The sequence below is a fragment of the Corvus moneduloides genome, chromosome 1, assembly GCF_009650955.1.
Source record: "Corvus moneduloides isolate bCorMon1 chromosome 1, bCorMon1.pri, whole genome shotgun sequence".
Classification (NCBI taxonomy): Eukaryota; Metazoa; Chordata; class Aves; order Passeriformes; family Corvidae; genus Corvus; species Corvus moneduloides.
The window spans coordinates 129,563,876-129,591,573 of NC_045476.1; the positions used below are offsets into that span (position 1 = coordinate 129,563,876).

General features: G+C 38.9%; 1 protein-coding gene across 1 annotated transcript in view; it reads right to left on the reverse strand.

The window, feature by feature from the left end:
- Positions 1–27,698, reverse strand: part of SLCO5A1 (solute carrier organic anion transporter family member 5A1) — a 75,709-nt gene that overhangs the window by 40,163 nt on the left and 7,848 nt on the right. The window contains exon 2 of the mRNA XM_032127311.1: positions 1,645–1,777. Within this exon, the coding sequence (XP_031983202.1) occupies positions 1,645–1,777 (133 nt within the window). The remainder of the gene's footprint in view (positions 1–1,644; positions 1,778–27,698) is intronic.

Below are 27,698 nucleotides of genomic sequence, written 5' to 3' on the forward strand. Positions count from 1 at the left end.
TGAATGCCACTAAACTTTTATGAGAGGCCACCACAGATTGTGCAACAAATTATCAGAGATCTGATAGCAGTTGATACTCTTTATTAGAAGAGTATTTTTAAGAGAGAAAGAACTGACATAGCCAAAAATGAAAGAGAAATAAGAAGACCTGGAATACCCTTCAGGGAAAGCCAGACCCTACAGATTTAATCAACATGATAGAAAAAGAAAACTTTGAATAACTTTTACTGACTTTGCTGCCTTGGCTATTTTACTTTTGCTGAAGCTAAAACTCAGTTATATCAGTGGTTGTGTCACAGATAAAGTCAAAAATTTATCCCACATTTATACAGCCCCACTGATTTCAATTAAAAAATGTATTTATGGGCCTGTTCGCAATTTCTGTCAAAAAGTACTGATCAGATTCTGATTACCGGTTCTGACAAGTAATTAGAAACACATGAAGTGTAGGAATTTTACAAAGAATGTATAATATTTCGCTTTGATTTCAAATCTTTTATCCTAAATAGTCCAAATTTTGACATTGCTGCACACCCACGTAACAGATCTCTTCAGTGAGATAAGTCAGTAGATAAATCAGCACAGAGCTGTTAACCCCAAGGCTGCACTCAGCACTCAGCTTTGCCTTTCTCTCACTGAAAATTCAACAAAACAGTCCTGTGCAGCAATGCTCTTGGACTAAGTAAGACAAATAAAGCAAGACTAAATCTTAAAAGGTTTAAGAAGACTCCAAAGAGACAATTTTTTCATATCAAACTGTCAGGAAAGATCACTGCAGAATAAACAGAAACAGATACAGACTGACTGCAATGGCACAGTGACAAACACTAACCCAGGGCATGAGAACTGACACTGCACCTTACACCGACAAATTCCTGGCATAATGAACTTCAGGTTTTTTCTGGGCTTGCATGAAAACTTCAAGGCTGATTTATGATTTATCTGAGAAAGGGCAGTTAAAGGCTCCTCAAGACCTACTTCCTCCAAGAGAAATTTCCAAAGAGGCCACATCTCAAAGGCTGCCTGAAGACACCAACTAACAATTCCAGCTGCTACATCTCAGTGCTGCTGCAAGCCTACTCCTTACTAGAGAATAATGTGTTGGTTTACAGCATCTGCTGCCTAAACACAAGCCATCACCCTGAGAAACAAAGACTGGAAAGGGCATATTCTGACCCATCCTATCTCCTTCACCTGAAATAAGATCAGTGAAGTCTACTGTTTCTCATCTGGGTAACAGAGTTCCATGTTTCATGCTGCCTCCTCTGGAAAACCAAAGAAGAGATTAATCCACCTTCGGGTAGGAAGGGGTTGGTTCTGGGCAGCAGGGATCCTCCATGGCCTCCTGCAATAACAGTATCCTGCCCTGCCATCCCTGTGCTGAGCACTGTCAGTCAGTGCTCACTGTGGTCAGGGACAGTCCTGGAACAGCCAAAAGTTGGGGGTTTTCCATGGACTGTTCCTGTGCACTCCTGTGGCAAACTCTTCCTCTGTCAGAGGCTAGTGTGTAGTAATCAACAGAAACATCATCTTCCTCTGCCTCCTACAACCTTAAACAAGTCCTCAAGGGATAAAATCTTCCAACCTGTCTTAATTCCCTACCAGCAACTGAGAGAATAGTTTTGAAAAATGCTTGAGCCTTACCAGTTTCCAATGAATCGGGGATCGCTCTGGTCAATATACACAGTTGTCCTAGGATCAACGTAGAAACCAATAAGAAGTCCTCCTAATAAGTATCCAGCTGCAGGTCCAAGTGCTCCCATTACGTACATGATGGCTGAGGAAATAAAGGTCACAGTCATACATCAATAAAATTAATCTTTCATTGTTTATTTACACATAAAACCACAAAGTAACTGATGCTTCTTTAAACAAGAAGTTCTGCACCCTAAAACTTTTACGGACCTTTTTCGCAATGAAGGCAACAACTTCTGCCTAAGTCACATATTAGTGAGAAAATTACTGCTTTTTGTACATTTTCAGTCAAATTATGCAAATATACATTATTCTGATATTCTGGATGGAAAGCATACTTGACTTGCATAAAATTGTTCCTACTTGGTAACATTTCCTTTAAATCAAATCAAAATTATTTAACACATAAATTAAAAAAAGGTCTAACTAATGGCAGGTAAAAAGAAAAGCAAAAAATAAAAATTGTAATCAAAGAACAAAATACAACATTCTAATTTAGTTACCATTAGTGTAATACTGTGTATAAAAGAATGGTCCATTTTAAGAAATCAAATATTCCTATTTCAGAGATTGACAGAACATGGGTTCACAAAGGGAAAGTCCTGTTTAACTAACTTGATATCCTTCTATGGTAAGGGCACCCACCCAGTGGATGAAGAAAAGGTGATGGATGTGTTTTTTCAGGATTTTAGCAAGGCTTTTGACACTGTCCCTCATAGCATCCTTCAGGACAACTTGTCCAGCTGTGGGGGATGAGTGGCTGCAGGCTGTGCTGGGTGAAGAACTGGCTGAAGGGCAGAGCTCAAAGGGTTCCAGTGAATGGGGCTACATGTGGCTGGCAACTGGTCACCAGTGGTGTTCCCCAGGGGTCAGTTCTAGGGCCAGTTCTGTTCAACACATTTACCAATAACCTGCAGGCAGGAGTTGAATCCACCATCAGCACATTTGCTGATGATCCCAAACTGGGAGGTGCTGCTGACTCTCTGGAGGGACAAGAGGCCTTGCAGAGGGATCTACGCAGACCAGAATGCTGGACAGTGATTAATGGCATGAAGTTTAACAAGTTAAAATACCAGATTCTGCAGCTGGGATGGACTAATATCAGGCACAAGTATAAACTGGGAGAGGAGTGGCTGGAGAGCCTCTCTGCAGAAAGGGATCTGGGGGTGCTGGCTGGCAGCAGGCACAGCAAGAGTCAGCAGCGTGTCCTGGAAGCCAACAGGGCAAACCTCATGCTGGGGTACATCAAACGCAGCACCACCAGCTCCTCAAGAAGGTGATTATCCCACTGTATTCAGCATTGGTGCAGCCTCACCTGGAGCACTGTGTGCACTTCTGGGCACCATAATTTAAGAAAGATGTGAAGGTCCTTGAATGTGTCCAGATAAGGGCAACAAAGCTGGCGAGAGGGCTGGAAGGAATGACCTGTGAGGGGCAGCTAAGGACTTTGGGCTTGTCTAGTTTGCAGAAAAGGAGACTGAGGGGCAACTTCATTGCTCTACAGCTTCCTGAAGAGTGGATCTTTTCTCTCTTGTATCCAGTGACAGAACACATGGCAATGGTTCAAAGCTTCACCAGGGGAGGTTTACACTGGATCTTAGGAAGGATCAAATCTCTTTATGGAGAGGGAGGTCAAACACTTGTGAAGGTTTCCTAGGGAGGTGCCAGACTTGTCAGTGTGTTCAACAGGCATTTGGACAATGCCCATAGTAACAGGTTTTAGCTTCTGATCAGCCCCAAAGCAGTCAGCCAGTTGGAAAAATGATTATTGTAGGTCACTTCCAACTGAAATGCTCTGTTCTATCCCACTCCACTCCATTCCCCTACAATATCTCTTTCCTTCCTTACTATATCCTGCAGTACCCATTCCTTTTAAGATGGTTCTGCCCTGCTTCCCATAGGTCTGGCTGTAGGTATAAAAGGCAAGAGGCCAGAAGGGTTGGTCTCTGCTGTCCACTCACATATCTTGTACCACCGAAACCCAGGCTCCAGCACAGCAACACTTGTTCAGCTGCTGCAGATTCTCTAGCAGCACATGAAAGACCTGATTATCTAATTCCCTGTAATTTTCTCTCTAGGTCCAGATGGTTACTGGACCAGTGCCTGTCCACAACAGCAGTATGCAGAGTCCATCCTTTCTGGTCCCATCCTCAATCAGACATGCTGAATCCTAGACTGCAACAGCTGAAGAACCGTAACTGAGTGGTTACGGCTTGAGTTTCCATGTTACTTGTTACAGTAAATTATATCTCATGGATAAAATAAGCAAAAAGAAATCACTAAATCCACCTGATTAAACCAAAATAACTTGCACATTTCCATCTTATGTTTTGAAATAAGAGAATGAAGAAAAAGAGCATTCTCACAAGTAAAAAGAGAACTATATTGCAGCAAAAAAAAATCACAGAAGCTACCACAAAAGGTAAAACTGCCAATACTAAAAAATGCTTCCAGACCACAAATTGATTACACAGTTTTATCCCTTTTAAGTCATTTTTTGAAAACACTTACTTTGTTTTGATGAAACTGCAATTTTGAATAAATAGATTTTGCTGAAGTCCCTTTCACATACATAATGGTTTTCAGTACTGTGTTCACTATTTAAATTTATTCCAGCCATGTTCCCTACTGAATTGATCGTAAACAATTCTCTGTATGCCTAAAATGCTCCATCAGACATTGAAACTCTGCTCCTTAGCAGCAAGTGGTTAGATAAATCCCACAGTAACTGTTATTTTCAAAATTCACATAATGAGCAGAGAAAAAAAACCCCAACAAACAAAAAACTATATCCACACTCCCACAACCAGTAATAAATTTTGTTCTACAAATGTTTGCTTGGAAAATTGATTCAGACAACTACAGCAAACTCAGATCTCTAAAATCTTTAGAGAGGAAACACAAAGGGAGCAAAAGACTGACCTAATCCATTCACTTCAGTATTCAGAAAAAATACTTATACTGAATTAATTCAGCTTTAGTTCCACCACTGAAAGCAGCAAAATGCAGCAACTGCTTAGGTTTCAAATCACTACACAAATAGTGTATTTTGTACACCTGGAAACTTCAGAGGGTTTTCCTTGTAAGCAGAAACACTGCACAATTAAGATAAAAATAACATTGTACACTGTTCTCCTTTAGAGGAAGAAATGCCGCCGACAATTTCAGCGGTATTTTAAAATTACTATATGCTGTTCAGGCTTCAAGAGGTATTTCTTTTTAATAAACTTACAGGCAAAATGTCACTTTCTGAGTCTTTCAGAAAACACAGAGCCTCCATGTTCCTGGTCAACGGCAGGAGGAAACATGACAGGTAAGTTCTTAAAATTGCCATTTTAAGATACATTGCAGCCTCTCTTTCAGCATCTAATTATGGTCACTCTCAGAAATTGGACACCAAGTGCAAGAAACTGCTTTAGACTTATAAATGGGACTAAACACAGAGCACGACAAGCATAACATTTTGGTATTTCAAAATTAGGTACTTGAAAGAATCTGCCCCAAACTTTTAAACCGTGCTGTGGAAGCGAAGGGCAAACCAGCTCCATAAGTCACCCTGGCAGGCTACTCAAGGGTCCGGGACCCTTAAAATTCTGGTCACAGCCCTCACGGCTATGTTCAGGAATAAAGATGGTTTTGATTTCCAAGTAGGCCACCAGGATGATATGGAATGGAAACTAAACTGGAAACAGATTCAATCAGGGTGTCATCAAAAGTGTACCTGCTTCACAAATAAAAAATCCTATGGAGAATAGTTTCAGAACTTTTTCTACTCTGAACACTAGAAGGGCGTAGGAGGTCATCACAAGGGATCCAACTTTTGGATGAAAAAGGTTCAAAAACATGTAGATGATGTACGAGCACCTTCCTTTCAGCCTTCTGCAAGGGATTTCAGCTAACTCTTTTTGGTCCTCCCTCTTCAGGCCATAATCTGGGACACTGACCCAGGGAATTGCACAGATTTAACAGACAAGAACTTTCAATGGAAATAACAAGCATTTTTATCAGGGGACATGCTGGAGTACTGTGATGCTGAGGCAGGATGCACAGTACCCAGATGATTTTTTAAACTGCACCTAAGGAAATCCAGGATTTGTCTTACAACCTCATAGCTGTAAGTCTGACTGGTGCTTATACTTGCAAGTTGCCTTACTATTTCTAAGTCATAAAAAGCTATGCAGTAAAATAGCAGTAATATGTCCTTTCCCATGATAAAACAGAGGTGATGTACATTCCGTTAAGAGTTAAAGCTCTACTCCAAACCATAAATCATCTTCAACAGATAAAATGAGGAAACTATTGTTAATACAGACATATGGGCTACAATATCAACCTGAATCTCTTCTGATCGGGTTGCACTGAAACGTAGAATTGTACCCCTCTGAGTTCCAGCATTAGCCACACATGTTCAGTGCTGACAAGTCACAGTACAATTCTCTGGGAACATTGGTCTCTCTGGGAAAGCACATTTGCAGGTCACCCACTCCTACCTGACTTCACGGAACCACAGAATATTCTGAGCTGGAAGCCACCCAGTGAATTCCTAAGTGAATGGCCCACACAGGGATCAAACTCACAACCTTGGCATTAATAGTACCATTCTCTAATCAACTGAGCTGATCTCAGGGTGACTTAGAGCCATCTGAGAACTACTCATGACATTCAACACAACCAGCTCAGACTGGACCTGGCAGAAGTTTTCCCCAGAAGTCTGTTGTAGCTTGCTGCTGCTGTGATGTAGGATCCTAGGTCTTCAAAGGAAAGCATAGATTGGTTTACTAAAATTACACGGCCTTTAAACAAGACAAAGACCTTGTGGATTCTTTAAAGTTGCCCTCTTCTCCAAAACCTTAGTGTTGTGGTTAGGAGTTTCCATTACCAAGCATATCTCTTCCTCTGGGTGTACCTTCTCTTCAGTGATGAGGGACAGCCTTTTCCCAGCCCTCCTAAACCAGGTCTTTCAGATCACAGCTCTACCTCTGACACAGACTGTAGGTAAGTAAAAATATCCTGGTTCAGACAGAGTTAAGTGCCCATTTTCACCCGAGATATCCAGCCATGGCTATTTTAATTCCTTGAAGCTTTGTACCAGAGGAGCTTCACTGCCTCACTATGTCCTCAGCATGGCATATCTCGGGCCCTACACCATACTAGCAAGGCTGTCTAGGTTTCAAAATTGCAGCTAGCTGTGGCTAGCCAGGTTTAGCCATAAACTGCCATCACAGCTAAGATGCTGGATGGGAGAGAAAAGGGGAGTCATAGAATTAGTAACCTAATTACATACAAATTTACCTATCCATGTGAAGTAAGATTAAGCAATGTCATTCTTCACCACAGAATAGTTTATCCTGGGACATGTTGCAATGAATAGTGCCATTCTCACAACGTTTGACAAAATTATTACATTGCCTGTTGCTTTTATTCATCGGAGAAAGCTTTATGTACAGCCTATAGCAGCACAGTCTTTTTGACTACAATAAGATAGGCTGAATCCTCTATGGGTCTGAAAAATCTGTGTTCACACCAAATGCATGAAAAAACTCTGTTGCCAAAGAATTATTTTTTTTAATCTACCTACACTACCATGAGTGATGAGAGAGAGATCATAAAAATATTGTGTATGTCCTTTTCCTTTTCTAATCACACCAAAAGACATCTTCAGTAGGCTTATATATAACATATGTCCCTGTGTCACCCTCAAATGCGTATGTGAACCCTCTGACTGTGCCTCTATATTAGCCATGCTAGTACCAGTTAAAGTCACAAGTCACATATTATGCCTAGATGAACAGAAACTACACATTAGTGAGCCACAAGGCTGGCTTCTGGGTTCTAAAAGACACACTTTGGTTTAAAAAGTAAAAACAAAGGCATATAGTGCTCAGTCCCTGTCATCTCCTCTGTGTGCACACACATGTCACCACACAAGAGTTTATCACTGGAGGAGGAGGAACATTTCTGAAAGACCCCATTGTCCAAATCTTGGCAGCACATCACCATAGTACAACTGTTCATTTCATACATGTGTAAGACAAGCAGAATTTGACCTTTATTCTATTTTCAATGGAACTTTAGAATTTGCAAGATCCTGCAAAAGGTACAGGGTGCATTCTGAAGGTATATTATATATATGTATACAAGTATGTATATGCATACATACATTTGCTCCTGTCAGAATAGTACAGCAATTTTAATAGATTTTGCAGGATACTTTTTAGTAGTATAGAATTATAATCCTTTTATATCTGTAGATTTCAAATTTTTACTCCAAAACCTTAACTGTCATTAGTATGAGGGTATTGATTGGAAAACAGAGATACAAAAGACAAAATGAATCCCTTATAGTCATGAAGTAGAGTAGGAAGTCCAGAAGTGTAATTTACTTAATTGAAGCAATAATTCAATGTCCTACCTGCTGAACAATGCTCTCATTAAAGAACAGCACGAAGAAGAATAAAAACAACAACAAAAAGAAAACATTTGTGTGAATTTTGCATGAAAAGCCCTGTGTTTACAGATTACTTGTTTACAATCTGAGGACTGAGCTTCAATGGAAATGCAAGATGAACTTTATATAATCCTGAATATTTATGTGTCAAGTAATTTAAAGGGCTATAGGTTAAAAAACATAGTTGCAGGGTTACTGATGCCTTTTCCTGGTCTTAAAATCAAGAGTCAAACATGGTTAGAAGGGGAAAAGGGATTTTACCTTGGTATTTATTTTAAGGATCGTTAGGTGCACTACGTCCAGGTCAAATGCACCAAAATGTACACTGCAAATCCCACCCAAAAGACCTGATATAACATTATAGGTTTTACTAATTAGCATATCTATCAAAAATTCCCCAATGAGAGGCTCAAGTGAGCCCCCCTCCCCAAGGAGCCTTCCCCTGGATGGTTCTATCTTAGTTTACAGAATGTGTTCTGGAGAGGACCTTGGGGTCTGGGACACACTGATCCCTAGCTACGAAGCTTCTAAAATGTTTAAGTCTCGCAGCTTGACAAACAAGTCCAAGAATGTAGGCAAAAAGCACTAGGAATACAGAAGTTGTAAAAAGGTATAACAGAGGCATAAAAGAACAGGCAAAAAATCTTCATGGCATCATTATCACGTGGAATTTTGCAAACAAAGGAAGCATCACCATGCTATGGTACCATAGCATCCTCTCCAGTGCTACCAGCAGCACATTTCCTTGGAAAGCTGTACTATGCTGTCACTGGAGAATGAGCAGCGCCATTATCTCTCTAGGGTATACAGCAGGTTTTGATTTCCCCACAGAGCAAAGCTGATAGGCAAAGGTTTCAAAGGGGAACAGGTCCCAGCTCTCCCCTGTTCCTCTCATGTCACAGCACCGTGATGGGATAGCAAGGATCAAGCATAAAGGAGCTTTCAAAGAAACATCACTCACATTCAAAAAGGCGTATTTACCTCATTCTGTCTAATTTCACCCACACAGAAGCTACCCCAAAAAACATAAGGTTTAACCACTCTTTTGAGCCTGAGGACACAAAACTGAGTTGTGAGCAGAAGCCAGGCAGACTTCTCAAAAGCTTTTAAGTCAGGAAACCAGTTCACTTCCTTCTTTTCATCACGAACACACAATCAAACACATCTATACATGCTTCAGGATTTTTTTCTTAATGTGGTTATTTGCTCAGGAAAAAACAATGCTTTGAGCATTACTGCAGCTCAGATAATAATGTCCAGTTCAAATCTTTAAATCACTTCCTTTCCAAACGTATTAGCGTTACCATGACTTTAATAGTCTCTCAGATCCAGTGTTCCACTCAAAACAATAAACAAAGCAACAAAACCACTTCAGCAGCCTCTCTTGATCTTTGTATAGAATATATCTGTCACTGTTTTAACAAGCAGATTCCACAGACCTGGAAGACAAACCTATAGAGAAATATAACTAAAGCATAATTTTACATGCCTACCATGGAAAAGAAAATGAATGGTCCAGCTTACCATTCCATTAAAAAAATGTTGGAAGTTAAATTTAAAAAAATATGTTTCAATTTTATTTTTTTAAGTGACTTGCCAACACCAGATGAAAACCATTCAATTTTTAGTTTTCTCTTACGGCTTTATAACTAAGATATCATTTGTATTAAAACAGATATCATTTCCAGATTTAAACAGCAAAGCTGCTTCATGCTTTGTACTCACCCTCTGTGGTCATGTTCTAAAACATTATAATCATTTTCATTGGATCCAATTCTACTATATCCATAAACCCCCAAGAAAGTAAAAAAGCCCAAAGAAAACAAGCTAAAATAGGCAGTCTATCCTAAAGTGTACTTCTTGTATGCATTGTCACTGCAATGCTGCTCCAAGTCACTGCTATGCTGTGGAGCCACAGTGCCTTCAAAGCAATTCAACTTACACCACAATTTCACAGACTCAGTACTTGTCTTTTGGTTACACTACCAGGTGTGTACATGCAATCCAAAATCAGAAAACACTGAAAATACCAAAGAAGAAAGGCTTATACTTGTACCATGGTATTTCAGCTTTACAGATACTTGGCTAAAGAAATGATTGCCCCAAGGAAAACTACTCCGGTGCTTAAAATGAATCTTTATTTCTTTATTCCTAAAAACTGAGAACTGTGGAAGTAGAAATCCCAGGGGCAACTGGAGACTGTCCCATTCTTTAGAGACAATTGTTTTGCTTGGAACACACAAATATTACTTGGGGGTTTTCATCAAAATCTGTCTTCTCTCTCTTTATATTCACCTATAAATAAACATTTGCTGATAATATTACCAAGAACGACTTTGTGGTTAGCAAGTAAATATGGAAAAGACACATCTGCTGTAAAAGATTAGTGAAAACAGCTGCAATTTCTGAGTGCAATTTCCTATCAGTGTGGTTAACTGAATTTAGACACCATGCACAAGGAAATTCTTAGATCAGATAATTAGGCAAATCAGGTTTTATCAGCTTTATAAGTTCTTATACCAATTCTAACACAAGAACCTTCTGGTGATGTTATTCCAAAAGCACATACAACTAATTTTAAGCATACGGATAGTACCCACTGATGTGAATTGTTTGCATGACCAAAGATAAACATATCTGTGCTTGCTTGATCAGAACCTAAACTGAAATCAAAGATGTTCTGATATTCTTTCTATGAAGTCAAAGGCATCGGTTATCTAAATAGATGTTTGGGATTTTTTTAAAATAGAAGTGTCAACAACTGCCTAAATGCATGATAACAGTGATCAAAACCGTCTTTCTTAAAACTCCTAATTTTTTTTTCCACACGTAGGAAATTTTGATTTGGAAAAGTACTGTTACTGAAATTCAGGTCTCAGACAGATGCACACACTACTTGTGCTAAACAGAATCAGAATGTCCAAAGACGCAACAGAAGGCACAACTCTGCTCTTGGCTGTTACTTTCTGGAAATCAGCTCTCAAAAACACTCCACATCTTCAAGTGTTTTAAGTTTCTGTTGGTATGTTGCATTATAAACACAAGGTAACATATCCCAAGAAGTTGAGTAGGCATGAATTCCCAAACCCTGACTTTTCAAAAGCACATGTTTCTTAAAAATGTTTTCTTTTGTGAATAGTATGACAACTAGACAGAGACATTGACCAACCATGTTAACACCTACTGAGTGACTCCTCAGTGCCTTCTGAATTCTTGGTATGTCAGCATCCCAGAGTTTTGATTACTCCAAAGAACAAAACAATGAAATGTCATAGAAGTAGTGTCCATTTCCATACAGAAAATGATCTACTGAATATAACTATTATCAACTAAATCGTAAGCAAACTACTACTCCAAATTATTTTTAAAACCTTTAACTAATAACTGGTTAGATAATTTCACTGTATTATTTCCCATTCATTCAAACAGTGGGAGCTAAATCCACAATAGTGAATTAAACATTCATATTACAAGTACTCTTGAAGCCCGTGTGACTACTCTCATGAAGCAGGCAGGATTAGGCACTTCTGTACTAATACTCGGTGGTGTTCCTACTAAAAGGACATTGAAGTTGTCGGCTGTCTTCAAGATACTAAAGCAGCCTCTTGACTCATAGGCATTCTTTCCATAACGTCATGTCAAATGGCAATATCTCATCTCTGCCTTGTAATTGCTTGGCTTTGGGATTTTTTTAATGGTTTGGCAGTTGAGGCTACACATATACATTTAATTTTCACTAGGGATTATCCCCAGGCACGTGCTTATAGACTCTGTTGATCTCAGCTTCTTAAAACTAATTTTCATGTCTTTAGCATTACTTCTAACTACACTAGAGTGGGGCGGGGTTGTTCACTTGCATGTCATCCCCTGTTCTTCAGGCTATCATAACTGAAAAATATCAAGGTGTAAAAGCTGAAATTTGGCCTTCAAGCAGACCTCAACAGGTAAATCCCAAATAAGAAAATGAAAAAAAAAAAAAAAAAAAAAAAAAAAAAGAGAGGGGTCACATTTAAAATCACAGCTGGAAAGGTCCATAGCTACAAGACCAGCAGAACCAGCCCAGAAGAGTATTTCAGAATATTTCTACTATGTTTTATTTGTAATTTGTTTTAAATCATGTTCAGGTAGTCTAAGAGCACAAGCCAACAGAAACATATTATTCAGGTCCTCTCATGTCTCTGAGTTGGGAGAATGCACCCACTCCCAGAGGAAAAGCAGGGTGAAATTTATCAGACACAGAACCAGATGTTAAGAGTATGCCATCATGAACCATCGGAAGAACCAGGAATAAGTACCAATTCTTCAGCAAAATCTATATACACTAAATACCCAGTGTCTATGGATGTCAGCTTTACCAGTTATTGTGCACAAACCAGCTAATGGCACACAAATACCTGTTTTTCAGAAGCAGGTTTGACATGCATTCTTTTATACTTCATCATTATTCAAAGCCAGGTCCTTTGTGCCTAAGAAAGAAAATGTGAGGAAGCAGCGGAAATAGACCAAATATCTACTGAAAGGGAAGGTTAGGTGCTGATAGTAAGAGCACTTATATATATATATATCTCTTCATTTTTGCTTTGTCCCACCAGCAAGATAACAGAACAAAGAAGGAAATGGGGAAATGACTTCAATCATATTCCCTCAGAATTAATTTCCTTTCAAAAATTGGTTTCTGCCTAGGAGGCGTAGGTTAATTATTGAAAATGCTGGTGATCGTTTTTCCCTTCACTACCTCTTGCTAATAGACTGCAAAGAAAGGCAAGCCAAACACAATTTCTTCTTGTTTTCTTTGTAAATTGCACTTACATTTTCATCTTTCAACTGAAACAACAGTAATTACACTTCATTACTCATATCTGGCTGAAAATCTGCCTGTAAGCAAAAGCACATTATTCCAGTAATTTGCAGATGACCCTGTGAGTTTTATTAACATCTATTGTATTGCTAAAAAGTTATTTTTCTACATTCACAAAGGTTGAAAGCTGCAACAGATTCAATAAAAAATACATTAAATAACAACTGGCAAAGTGAAATGCAGAGCTGTATAGTCATATTTGAAGCAATATTGAAAATATTATTACAGGTCAAAGAGTCTGAAAAACATTTCCATCCATGTGTAACAGTTATAAATAGAGGAGACTGTTTATTTTAGCTAAAGGACAACACCACTATTTTATGAAAATCTCCAAAGCTTCAGAATATGGTCTTTATCTTCATAGGAACAACACTGTTTGGGCACTTTCATGAAACTGGAATTACACTGAAATGTTTGAGTCTGGAAAGAAAACTTGAGCTTTGCGTTCTGGGTAAGGATCTCTCCTCTGTTTTCCACAGAGGGATCATAAGATAGAACAGCTCATTAATTCTATGCTCTGCTTGGGGACAAAAGAGTTTCTTGATGTAGCACCAAACTGAATCTCTTCATCCCAGCTATGGAAAAATGTCATCAAGCAATGCCCCAACAAATCCTTCCTTCCCCATGGTTAAGGAGCTAATGGGTACCCCATGGAGAAACAAATTGTTCCCAAATGACCCTGACACTCCCGACACAGTTCCATGAAATAAGATACAGAAGCACAGATCTGCTGCTGCAGATCCCTGAAAAGATCCTCCTAAACTTGATAAAGGGACATGAATTGTCAGAGATATTCAAGAAAATCAGAGAAAATGAAATTGAGATCACAGAGAGTTACAGAAAAAAGAGGTGAATACAGTTTTGTACACAACCAAAAGGCAGGAAATTAATTTATACTTTTGTTTTGTACAGAAAACTGCCACAGACATCATTTGTTAGTAACAAACTGATTCTATAAATAAATATGACTCTATAAATATATTTGCTTAGACCAATTTTAGTCAGGTCCTGAAAGAAACAAATGTATGCCTCATGGAGAAAGGCAGATATTGACATGCAAAGCCAATAAGAAAATAAAAAATTGTGAAAATATTTTGGTTTGACATTATAAGTAATGTGTGTTTCACATGGTTTGTTTTGGTTCGATTTTGCCTATGTGTCAAGTAAAAAAAAAAAGTATTTTTTTAAATGCTAATCTGTGCTCCTACATAAAGATCAAAATAATTCAATATAACTTAAATATTTCAACATGATCAAAATAATTTTCCCTACACAAAAAAACCCCTAAATCAATATATCCCTATAATCAAGATTTAATATATCATAATTTGTCAGAGCAAGACCATCACAACATTTTTATCAGTGCTATTAAATGGCATAGCTCAAACACCATGTGTAGCATTAAAAAGTTACTCTAACAAAAGGTTCTCCTATTACAAATGCTAATATTATAGCTACATTTGTCTTTCTAAGATATAAATTGTCATTGTGATTTACAGCTCCATTTGGAGCTCATTCCCAGTTCCACTAAGATATGTTAATATGTTAATAAAATACAGAAGTATTACTAACTTGTAGTGTTGGCATTTTCAAGAGAAAACTATTTATATTACAGGGATCCTTCCAAGATATTTCAAAACACCATATATGGTTGACTTAGAAAATCTGAAAAATTTCTAATCAGCTAAAGCTACTTTCACTAATTTGGTAATTTAATTATTCAGCTGACATGTTTTAGAGAAAATTCACTGATATCCTTTCATTTAGTCTGCAATTTTTAAAAATAAAGATTGCTCATTCCGGCTTTTTCTTTCTTCTGTGAGCGGAATTAGACATGACAGTAGTTTCTCAACTACTTAGATTAACAGATTATTAAGCATATTCTTGTTCTTCAATAGTAAAAGCTGCTTTCACAGACATGAAAAACGTGGTGGCTAGAGGCTACGTAGAAATGACTTTCCACCTACTTTAGACACACTTTCACGGCAGTAACTTTTTTAACGAGATAGTTAACTCTATGACATTCCTAGGGACATGGCAGATTCTCTCTAACCATGAGTGCTTTGTTTTAAGCTATATGGTTTTATATAAATAGAGCTTTGGACAGGGATAACACTGTAATGAAATCTGATTGAACACAAATGTCAAAGTAAATGAACGTAACAGTCCTTTCTGGCCCAATAAAGCATGAAATTATCCCACCAATTCTCTTTTCGTCTGTAACACAGATTTTGCAGAAACAGACGTCACCCTTTGCAAAGAAGGATGCCAAAAGACAAGAAGCCTCTTCACCTTTCCTTCCTGGCTATGCTGCCTCGAGGCATCATTTCCAAAGGCGTTACCCTGGTAAGGGAAGGGCCAGAGCCCGCCCTGTGCACTTTACCATTTCACAGGTGCATCAGCTGAGCACTTAGCAGACATAGCCCCAGCATGTGTGGTGGCCTCAGTACTGGATAAGGCAGCCAAGGAACCTCGAAGCTGTCCTGAGACACCCCTGGACACCCCTCTCTGTCAGGGTAACTCTGAGAGCACCAAAGAACAAGAATGCCCCAGAAGAACTACTGGAGCTGGTACTGAACACATAGACACTCCCCAGGCAGACTCAGGAAATAAGGTATGAAGTACCAATGAAAATAAAATGTATTTCCTGACAGGTTTTGCTCACTCAAGCAACTCAGTGACCCTTTCTGTCTAGTATCTTTGTCCATTTGCATCCATTCTCATAGGGAACACGTCTTCAGTTATTTACACTAGGAAGATTCAATTGGAAGATTACACTTATGCACACAATCTGCAAACTATCACAGCTTTCAATCAATTTACCACAAATAAGCTATCTCTTGAAACTTTAATCTTATGTTTGCAAAGAAAATTGAATTTGAGCCCTAAATCCCATTGAAATTCACTGAAAGTCGGGTCCCTTGACTTCCTTAGACTCCTTGGGAAATCTTAACCTCAGTTATTAAACTATTCTGACAGAGAGAGAAAGACTGACAGGGAGGGCCTCAAGGAATGATACTGGAGCTGCTTAGAATAACCATGATTGCAAGTGTTACCAGTGGTCTCTGCTGCTGTCAGAGCTTTTCCAGGTCTAATGAAAATTGATCTGGCATCTTTACAGAGACTCTATGGGAGTTTTCTACAACATGTGACAGAAGAGATGTGTCTTCTTCACACACTGTTGGATCCTTAACTACATGTTCAGATTCATACTGGTGAATTTGCCACCATAACAAGTGGAAGCCCACAGCTCATAGACAAAGAGTAAAAATGTCCATCACCAAAAACTGAACACCTAGTACTCCACCAAAGAGCAAATACAAAGCATGTAATACATTTCTATGCTGCATGTTATACCTAACTGCAATTGTTAGCCATTGTAGTGATGATCATTTTAAGAAACTATATTGTCATGAGATTAATTTACGACAGTACAGACTGAGTTTCAGCAGAGCACTCACAAATATTTATTAAACATATACATTTGAAGGTGCAGTGCAAGCCTTCATCTGTCTCTTGTAAAATGACTGGTTATAATGTGAAAGTTGAAAGAATCAAAAGCAACACTAGCAAGAAGGCTCTTAAATTTTCAATCACTGTTTAAATTATACTTGATTCTAACAAACTTTATAATTTTGTAATAACTTTTGTAACTTTATAAATTTTGTAAATAAAAACACAATGTACAATAAAAAAATTGCCTCAAGAACAAAAATCGATCACATTCCCTTGAACTAAAAATTTTGTATAAATTATTTATATATGCTAATATAACATGCTTAGATCCATACGTTTATATCATTACACTGATAATTGTATCTGACACATTCTTATCCCTAATCTGAATTGCAAGTCTCTAATAAATTTTCAAAAACATCCCAAGATTACAAGTCTACTTCTGCCATCAGTGTTGACACTATATTCAGACCAAAAATGGCTCAGACAAAACAAAAGTTTAAAAAGGGTCTTTGCAGAACTTTTGAGAATTGCACACCTTCATCTCCTGTAACCTCTTACACAGGACAAATTCTTAGGCTGCTTCTATGAAGCATATCATGGTACCACTCATACACACAACACAGGACTCAAAACATTGAAAATATCACACAGTAAATTCAGTTTTGAGATCTCTCGTGGTAATTTCCTTTTCCACCATGCAGATCACCTGCTGCATGCCTAACGTCACCACGTGTTACACTGGAGCAACATGTCCTTGCTTAGAGGTCAATTCTAACCCCAAAACTGTGTAAACCCGTACCAAACGCATCACGGCTGCTCCATTTGTGCTCCCAAACACCATAGCTACTTTGTAAGTGCTTTGTGGAGATTTTCAGAGCCAGAGACATGCTTACAGAACCAAGGCTGTTGCTGGTTCAATCGCATTTGAATCACCATCTGCTAACTCATAAAATAAACCATTCAGGCAAATGTTTCTTTCAGAACAGACAAATGATAGTAACACAGCATTATGCTTTTCAAACACTAAAACTGTTGGGAAAAGATTAGCAACTGAAAGATCAAAACAGTGCAGTGACAACACCAGCAGAGATGCGGCAGCAGAATCAGACACTTGTTTGTAGGTAATACAGCTGAATAACCAAACTAAAATGTTACTTCTCAGCTTCATACCTGTGAAACTGTGTCGGTAACTCTAACAGCATGCATCTCGTTTTCCAGTGGAGGAACAATTCAGAGGTACTGCCCCAGGCTTTTCTCTTCGGGATATTTAGCACACAGCTAATGGACGCTGCCTTCCCTAGCCATTTTTGTGAATACATCCACTCATTTCTGTTGTACCTTTACAAATGACCACAGAGAAAATATTTTGACACAGTCATTTTTTTTGTTTCCATAAAATCACAGAAAATATGTAATGTTTCAATTATAGAACTGACTCAGAAGATGCACTAAAAAACTATTTGCATAGTTTTAAAAGAAAACAAAAAGTAAAAAGCTTAGATCACAGTATGTTCTCCTTTACGCTAATGTGAACAAGAAAAAAAAACCCACAGAAATCAATGAAATGTCTTCAGATTGACACAGAAGAAACAAAATTAGAAAACAGCCTTTTCTTCCTTATTGCCCAGTTTCAGGAATATCCTGAAGACTCTTAGGTGGAAAATAGGAGCACTAATTTGTGGAACTATTTAGAACCAAGCTATTCAGTGAGCTAACCTGAACAGTATGTTTTATGTGTTATGTCTACTGTTGCTACTTTATTCCACTCAAAAGAAAAGAAAAAATAGGCGGTTTTCATTTCTGTAGAGATTTTCTTGTAGGAAACAAACATTTGCAACAATTCTAAAATATTTTAGCTATTATTACTGACTGTTTAATTTCCTTTCCAAAGTCCTCCACTGTTATGGCACCACTGCACAGCTTCACAGAGGTCCTCCCGTGCCACAGGCCAAGAATGTCATCACTCAAATAACACAACTTCATCTATCTGTGGCCAGGGAAGAGTTAAAGGAAGGCCAAACAATCAAGTCTTAATCCTGAAGAATGGAGCTATTCCCCCCACTGCATTTATAATACATAAAATAAAACCAAGCTAAAAGCACAGGCAGCCCTGTGACAGTGGAGATATTGATCTCTGCAGAGACTCATCAGCTAAACTGATGAGGAGAAAGAAAAGCCAGGCTTGAAAACAAGCCCTTCCCCAATGGTGGGATTCAGCACTGGTTCCCTTTAGCACTGGTGTGTGGTGATATTCTGTCTTGTGCCTTCACATAGCTTTTCAGCTAACATTTCTGCAGGATCACCTACTTCCATTTATTGCCTTTTCTAAAAAACAGAATGCATTACTCTGTCTTCCTATTCTATTCATTTCTAAATGAAAATTATTTGACCTTGCATTGTAAGAATAATGTATTTGGAATCAAAAGAAATACCTTATTGGATTGCAACATCCATCTCCCTATGTGCTACTCAGTGAAAGAACAGCACTTAATCTCAAAGGTTATTCTACACTATTTAATTTTTTTTTTAGATCAGATTCATCATCGCAATATCCAAAAGCAGATTACAGACACTTTAGCATAAATATAATTTCTCCTGGTTTTAAGAAAAGAAAATGAAATGTTTGAGGTAAGGGAGAACAATTTGAGTTTGGTAGAATCCTGGGGAGATGTCTGCTTGTCTGTTCAAAATGCAGGGAGAGAAACTCCTACTGCAAAGGAAAGAAAGGGAGCACATCTATTATGAGGGGTGACCAATCCCTATTTATCACAAAGTGATAAATTTATCACTTTATCATTTATTTTCAATACTTAATACTGTGTAAGACCAAATGGCTTTTATATTTGGCTTCTATTCTACACAAGCACCACATTATGAATAATGTATTACAATTTATTACAACATAACCCCGAAAATTTGTATTTACAAGTGTGTAAGAAGCTTATCGATGGATAATGTCACTGTTAGTTACAGTGTGGGAGTTTCAAACAGTCGCAGTAATAGAGGGGAAAAAACCTTTAGAGAAAATATTCCACTGAAAGATGTGCAATGAGGAAGTCATCATTCCAAATATGATATTAAAGAAAAATCCCCTCTTCCAAAGTATTAAAAATACATGAGCTATTCAGCTAAACATCTCTCATTTCAAGAGTGTCTCTGACTAAAGGAATGAAAGTTTCAGGCAGCTGTTAAAAATTCAGACGTCTGTTGCAGCCGCCTCCTCTGTGGCTCAGATGCTGTGCGCAGCCTGCTGCCCCCGATGGTTCCGAGGGCCACCCCCTCCCCGGCTGCCCTGGCTGTCCCCCTCCATCCCATGAAAGCCGGCAGACACCGACACGCTGCAGACCTGGCCCTGCCAGCCGTGCAGAGGGAGTTCCGTGTCAGAGCAGCTGGAGGTGTGCTCCGTGCCACAGTCACAAAGCCCTTGAAGCCAGCGCCAGGGAAGTGCAGCAGCAGGCACCCACAGCACAGGGAAAGGAGCAGCGCGGTCACAGACCGCCCTCCGGGCAGCACATCACATGAAAGCGCATCTGCTGCTGACAAAAGCCAAGGGACAGCCCTCAGGGAAAGCAGCCTCCAGCTAAACTAGCACTGCAACGCTCAGCTAACGTTGGACTCGATGATCTTAAAGGTCTTTTCCACTCTAAATGATTCCATGAATCTATGTACCACACACGTAACATACTACTTCAGCAGTAACAACATTCAGCTGGGGAGTCCCAGAAGACTAAGGAAACAAAAAGCCATGCACTTAAAAATCCATCAAAATGGGTAAATCCAAACGTTTCTGTTCAGCTTTCTTCTTGTAATATAAATAATAATCAAAGGCTGTGACCTTAATCCAGCACTTTTGATTTATTCCTTGGAGATAGTATAGATTAATTACCTTGTTATGCAAGTCCTGGGTGATACAGTAATGTGCCGTAAGAATACTTTACTCACGCAAAAACTGCACTAACAGGCAGTGAGTGTGATAAAACACTATATTAACTGCAATGTGATATGGAAGTTTGCTCCCAAAACGGAATAATAAAGCCGTTTATACAGATAACCACTGACAGAAGAGGTGACATAGGGACATCTAAACACAAGCAATATCTAAACAAAACTAAAGTTTGTAGATTACAACTCAAACTGGATTATATTGGTGCTCCTCCGCAAAGAGTAAATCATCACAGAGATCATCCTTTTATTAACACAAACTGCTGAAACCCATCAGGGAAACATTTATAAATGTTACATTTATAAATGAAACATTTATAAAAACACATAAGCCTGAAGCTACAGAGCTGGGATTCTCGTGAGGAGCAAATGGAAAAAGTAATCTCCGCAGTGTACCAGAGTCTAGGTATGTCTTGAATGATGGACTAGAAGAAAACAGAAGCAAAAGTTACATAGAGAGTGATTTTCAACCAAACGGGATTTTACTTGTATTTTCCACCCAAGAATGAATGGAAGTTGAAATGAGTAAAAATTGAGAATTAAATACCAAAATGCATCTCAAAGTGTCATGCTATGCAAATAAGTATACATTGATGGCTAACCACTTTTTCCATCAAAAGTAGTTTTGCCATCAAACTCAGATTAATGAAAATGATACCTGCCCAAAACTTTGGGGGGGGGAAAAAAAAAGGCTTATTTCTCCATAATTGGTTTTGTGACTTGAAAAATGTTTAATAAATGACATGCCTTTCCATTATTTCAGAGTACTTAAACAAATGTGGTACAAAAATCCCAAGAGGCCTTGTTATGTGTTTAAAAATGAAAAAGGTTTACAGATCAGACCCTGCTCCCATTCAGTATCAGGTGCACCTCATTACCTTTAGGGGGAATGTGCCACAGTTAGTTGTAATTTATTAACTTTTCTGGAAAGCTTTACTAAATCTAATGTTCATTAGGTGTCAGGTTTGAGAACCACAAGAGCAAGGCAGCAGTAACCTACCACAACTCTGGCCCTCATAAGCACAAAAGCATTAGCATTAATTAAACACCTCCAGACCTCCCTTTCTGCTCTGTGCTTGCTCTCGAGCTAATTGCTTCTCTCCTCCAGCACAGCTTATCATGTCTGCCCTGCTACAGAGCAGCCAACTTCATGTTTTCTAAATGGGATGAACAGCCTGCAGACAGTAACTGATTGCTTCAGATCTTTTCAGAGTTCCTTGTAAGACAATTGAAATGTTTTGTGTAGACTAAATGGTCTTCAAATTTTTCTTCATCTGAAGTTTTCACATTAGGAAATTAGCTGAATTATAAAACTCAAAATCTCTGTGGCCTTTTTAAAGCAAGTGCATCAATTACAAAGATGAATAGGAAAGTCTTGATATCAGCTGACATCACTATTGTGAAACATGAACATTTGCAGGACTTAGAAGACGGACTTATTTAATATAAAGATTAAGAAGTACTAAAGAATCTAGGCGATATGAATGACAATTATGTTTATTAAAAAAAAAATCTCGGAACTGATGGCACTGACTTGTGCTCTATTATTACTTACTTGACAATCCCACGTAAGAGGATTACCGTCTATTTTGGCATGATGTATAACAAGAATATAAAGCACATCACCAAGGGATTGTATGAAGAGGCTGCCTCGTATCATCACACCCACACATTCTTCAAGTCAAATTTCCCACATCAGAAAACCACCAGCTGTCAGTTCCCTGACACAGCTCCACACCATTTTGTTACTCAAGAAAAGTAGGGGAAAAAAAGCAAAAAGGTCAAGAAGTCTTTTTAACAGGAGCGCAACCCAGACTAAATTAAGGGCAGAATTGTTGTATCATTCTTTGACCCCCTGCACATACAAATAACCATGTTGCTCCTCACACTCTGTATCCTGATTCAATAGAAAAGCAGCAGACAGCAGTCCTAAGAGCATCCAGAGACTGACAGAGTCACAAGGGTTACACTACCCCTTCTTTTCTAATGCTATGCTACTAATTCTTCTAATAGCTCCAAACAGGCCATGAAAACTGGGATAAATCCAGTGCTAGAAGAGTTGCTTTGCCCAGCGGTTGTATTTTGAAGAAATCCTAATGCTCAGACCACACAATAATTGATCTGAGCACCTTATTAAACTAGACAAGGGAAATGTACTACATTCCTAATATACTACACCATTTTTTTCCTGTCAGGCACAATTCAAACAAAATGCAGCTGGCTCACAGTGTAGGATGCCTACCTGCTAATACAAACCTTATGGCTATCAAACTGTTCTACCAAAACCACTCATCAGTCCCCTCTCACTGTGTGTACCAGTTACATCTACTCCTCCTAGAGGAAAATGGTCAACCTTGACCCCCGGCAGTCAGTAAAAGATTTCAGTATGCCAACTTGGGCAAACCATGAGATGTTATTTCTCACATATCCTGAAACCGCAACACACGATCGATCCCTTCCTCAGTCTGTAATACTCAAGGTAAGTATAAACACACAATACAAATCTGAGAACCAAAACATGGAGTTTTCTTGAAAGTGTGGCACTGCATCAGACCCGTGGTAAGCTCTTCTTTCTGCAGGATTTAAATTTGGAGTGTGGGGATGCAGGAGAGGATGAAGAGGGGAATAAGCATGAAAGGAAGTTAATTACAGATCTGTCTGATCATACACAGCTCTCTTTCACCCTGTCCAAATACTTAAAATTTATTATTAGTTACAGAAAGGAGTAATAGCTGCTCTAATGACAGTGCAGGAACTTAAAATTATGTTAGTTCATACATTCCTCCCTTTTTATCTGGTTAATTGAATAGCTTATCCTTAGTGAAGCTGAGAAGGCATATATGAAGCTTCTGACTCACCACGTTTAAAAGCTCTTTTCAATTTCTTTCCCATTAGCTGGCCTGGGCAATATTAGTCAATCAGTTTTACCTCATTTCTCATAAAAGCCTGATCTTTTAATTATCACAAATGCATGGGGGCACTAGCCTTAACCACTCTTTTTATTTTGCCTTTCCAGGCCACATGCATTCCTATTTGCTGTCTGTGTCCTACTTGCTTCTGAGTGTCCAAAGCTAGTGCAAATAACTATAAATTCAATAAGAACAATAAATGACCCCATCTAGGCAAAAATCAATTGCTAACAGATATTGGATAAGACAAGAAGCAAAAACTAACAAGGAAAGGTCTTTTTTTATACTTCTCCATAGGTTCAGTCACAGAGGTACTCCTAAAAGCAGAGGGCATTCTGAGAAGTGCTCATCTTCCTCCTCCCAGAGGTTCTGGAGAAGCCATAGGAGTAAACACATGGATACTACTGCCTACTTTGCTTCTGCAGTCAAAGAAATTCACGCCAGCCAGCTCTGTCTTTGACATTATAATCACAATCTCTTTAAACTGTTCAGTCACTGAGGTCAATGACTATATAGAACTTCTACATATGAAAATAGTGCAATATCTACTTAGAAGCTATAATTTAGAGTACAGCTCTTCCTTCAAGCATCAACTCAGTCCTCAGCCATGCTTTTGAAAAATTATTTACAGCATGGCATTTTATTACAAAAATGTAGTGCTAAGTTCAGCATCTTTTTACTCTCATTGTGTAACAGGACTAATATTCCTCCAGTAACACAATGGAGGTGTGGTAACAAACTAACAGTTATTTGTCTGAGATAACCCCAAAATCCCACTTCTTTCCCTAGGTCTTCCCTAGCAGAAGAAACAGTTTTTTGAAATTCTTATTTTAGGCAAATTATATAACTTACCAGATAAATGCCTACATTGATGTGCCTCAGCACTACTATACTGCAGACTCAAAAAGCTCATGTGCTATTTTCTCCTGTGACTATAAAAATTCCCTAGGGATACCTTCACTATTTCTGTCACTAGACAGCTGTATTAAATCAAGTTGATATACACTGCCCATCATATTTACAAAAATTACATACTCTAATATTATGTAACAAATTTTTTACTTTTTTTAAACGAGAGGATTATTACTGAAGCTATTTCCACTCTAGAAGGTTATGCTCTTCATTAAATCTCTTTTTGCCTCACTGGGGTGAATTAACAAGCAGGAACACAAGTTTATATTAAAAAAATCACAAAATGAAAAAACTATTTTGCTACTATTTCTTAAATTCAAACTACTGAAATGGCAGGGACCAATGAATGGCATGAAGAGGCACTTTGGGCAAAAGAGAAAATGCTGTTCTGTGAAGGTGTGAAGAAGAAAAAGCGTGGCAGAAGCAAAGCTTCTCTGTTCTCTGCATTGCCAAAACTCCCCAGCCTTGTTAGAGACTTTCCTGCACTCCACAGACACTTACAGCATCTTCAGCCCTTCCAGGCTCCACCTGGAACTCTCCCTGGCAGGTACCTCCTCACCAGAGTCCATTCTGGATTTGTCCCTCACTGCCTTGGACCACACAAAAGAGGCACTGACACTCCCATGCTGCTGGCACTTAACCTCTTCTCCTTCACTCTTCCTGGGGCTTTTTCAGCTGAAAGTTCCCACCTAACCAGCACCCACAGGTTATTCTGCTCATGAACTTCACATGGGTTTGACCTCTGCACCTATGAGCTGATTTCTTAGGAACTTTTGATGGAAAAGATAGTGTTTTCAGTTGTCTTATACAAAGCAAAATCTACTGAGTCAATAGCTCAGCTGAATACAGCAATTTCTCTTCAACTACAGGGAGAGCTTAACACACAGCAATGTCAGGTAATATCTTCCAGAGTATTTCCTTCAGATAGCTATAGATGCAAATGAGGCGTGCTTGACACATTTCATTTAAGTAATCATAGGTTAGCAACTACCACAGCAGAGCTCACAACTATTTCCCTGTCTACTCTGGCTTGCCTACAAAAATGCGTTACTCGAAATGACTGCTGGGGAGGTCCGGTATTCAGATTTTAATCTAATCAGAGACTAAAAAAAGGAGAAGTAGGAACCAAGGTGTGATTGAAAGCACTTGGCTTCATGAGCACACCAGCACTTTTCAGTGCCTGCATGACACCTGAAGTCAACAGCTGTGAAGAAATCCAGGACAAACACCAGGATAAACTACAATTCAAGTATAAAATAGCAAATCAGAAGATATCAGAAAATACATTCAGCTAATATATGCATTATCTGAAATACTCTGACTCTAGAGGATAGCTTAATTAATACAGAAAGAAAAGGGTGCAATCACAGAGGAACCCTGCCAGGATTTAATTTTTGTCACTTTGAAGAAGTTGACTGAAAACAAGTAAATATGGAAAGTTGTCACTAATTCACAAAAGCTTGCTAAATTCAAACAACTGAAGAGCTGGTAGCTGATTTCGGGGCAGCTGGATTTTAAGAAAAATCAATGCTGAGACACTCTTGAGGATTTCATTCTAATCCAGTAAACATCAAAGATAAAAGGTGCAGAGGGCAACCACCAGATTGAGGTCCTACTGTGCATGATGCAATGTAAGTAGTGTTAACGTCAATATAAGCAAGGAAGTAAGTGGAAACACTAAGAAAAATATCCTGACAAGCTAATGAAAAGGAAGCAAGCTGCTGAAAAGACACCTGTACTGAAAATGGGGAAGAGAATCAAAGATGAAAAGCACAGGAACATACAATTAGTGGACATGCAGTACTGCTTTGCAAACTTCATGTGACACAACTCATGTATCTGCTTGTTCAAATTACAAGGAAAAATATACATGGTTTTTTTCTGACTGTATCTCCTTCAAACTCACCACAAAATGTAATTCATACCAGAGCATGATGCTTTTCCCTGGTGTAATTAATTTGTCTTTGCTGCCAAGTAAGCTGTTTACCTACATGAGAGCTAATACTTTCTGATTAGACAATTGGGTCTAATGGCAGCATAAAATAACAGTCGAGCTTCTGTGTCTGCACTTCCTCATTTCTCAGGTAAGAAAAAATTCCTCGTGGCAGAAAAGAAGGGAAGTGGAAAGACCCAGGTTCGTTAGCTTTCTCGTTAATGCTGTGCAGTGTCTGAATTTCTGGCCTTGTGACAGCACAACAGATGCCCAAACTCCCAACTGCTCAGCAGCAGAGCAGGACACAGCCCATACATCTCCACACTGCCGAGCACTGATATATTTTTTCCCATCACAGGAAATGTCCTATTTTTTTCTGGGCACTTGGAAGGAGCTAGAGTATAGATTTGGCTGACTCAGGTGCAATTAGCCTGCATGCGCACTGCAGAGCTGTCTGCTGTCATAAATTTGCTAGCTCCAGCCCATGTGCAGATTGTCCAACTGAGTTGAGGTAAAAGCATCACGGTGCTTGAATAAAAGCATGGACACGAGGAATCAGAAAGCCAACAGTTTGCTCCCTGTGCAGAGCCCACACTTCTAGGTCTTTCCCTCTTCCAACTGTACCACCTCAAAGCTTTCCAATTACAGCCCTAACAAGTCCCAGCGTCCCTGTAGCTGCTGAGGGGGTTGCAGAGACACCCCTGGACTTGGAGCTGAAATTCTGACAGCTCTGGTGACGATTCACAGGATGACAGGTGACCAGCTTGCCCTGCCCTCAGAGTCCATGTGGCACTGCCACATCCATCAGCAGCCAAGTCAGAGCTAGTGCTTACTTTGACCCTTCCAGTCCAGAGCAGCAGCAACCGCCAGAGGGGACCAGCTGAAGTATGTGCCATTTTTGCATGGTAGCTTCTCAACTGTTTTCAAAATTCTACACAAAATAAATAGGAAAGGCATGTAAAAACAACAAAAAAGGAAAACAGAGTTCATTCTTCACAAGAAACAAGGATAAAAAAAAATCGTAGGATTAAAAAGAGAGCGTGAGAGTTTAATATGATTGAATTACTTTTCTGTTCTTTTAAAAACCATGGATAAATTCCACTCATTTACTTTCCTCTAAAAACTCTGAATCTTTAGATGCTGGCCTTCAGGATGAAACAGAAGGCTGAGACTCATTTATATAATTGCCTGTATTTCCTGCACAACCAAGACAGAAACCCATGTATCTTTGAATGACAGTAGAGAGAAATCCAGTCTCCTTTCTTTTGACTGCATAAGCACTTTCACAGCAATTAAGTCCTCCCAGGTGAGGCGGCCACTGAATGAAAGTTAAGGGAAAATGTATGAAACACAAAGCATCTCTAATCCACCTGCAACAGGAGTAGTTACAGTGATCCTTTAGAAAACAGTCGGGGCATCCAGCAGACAGCTAAAGTTTCCAGCCCCCAGGTAATCAGACACTAGATCCCAAGCCTTCAGTTCCTGGCAAAAGCTACGAACAAGCTGTTACTTAAAGGCCACTTTCATGTCTAGGTTTCCAAG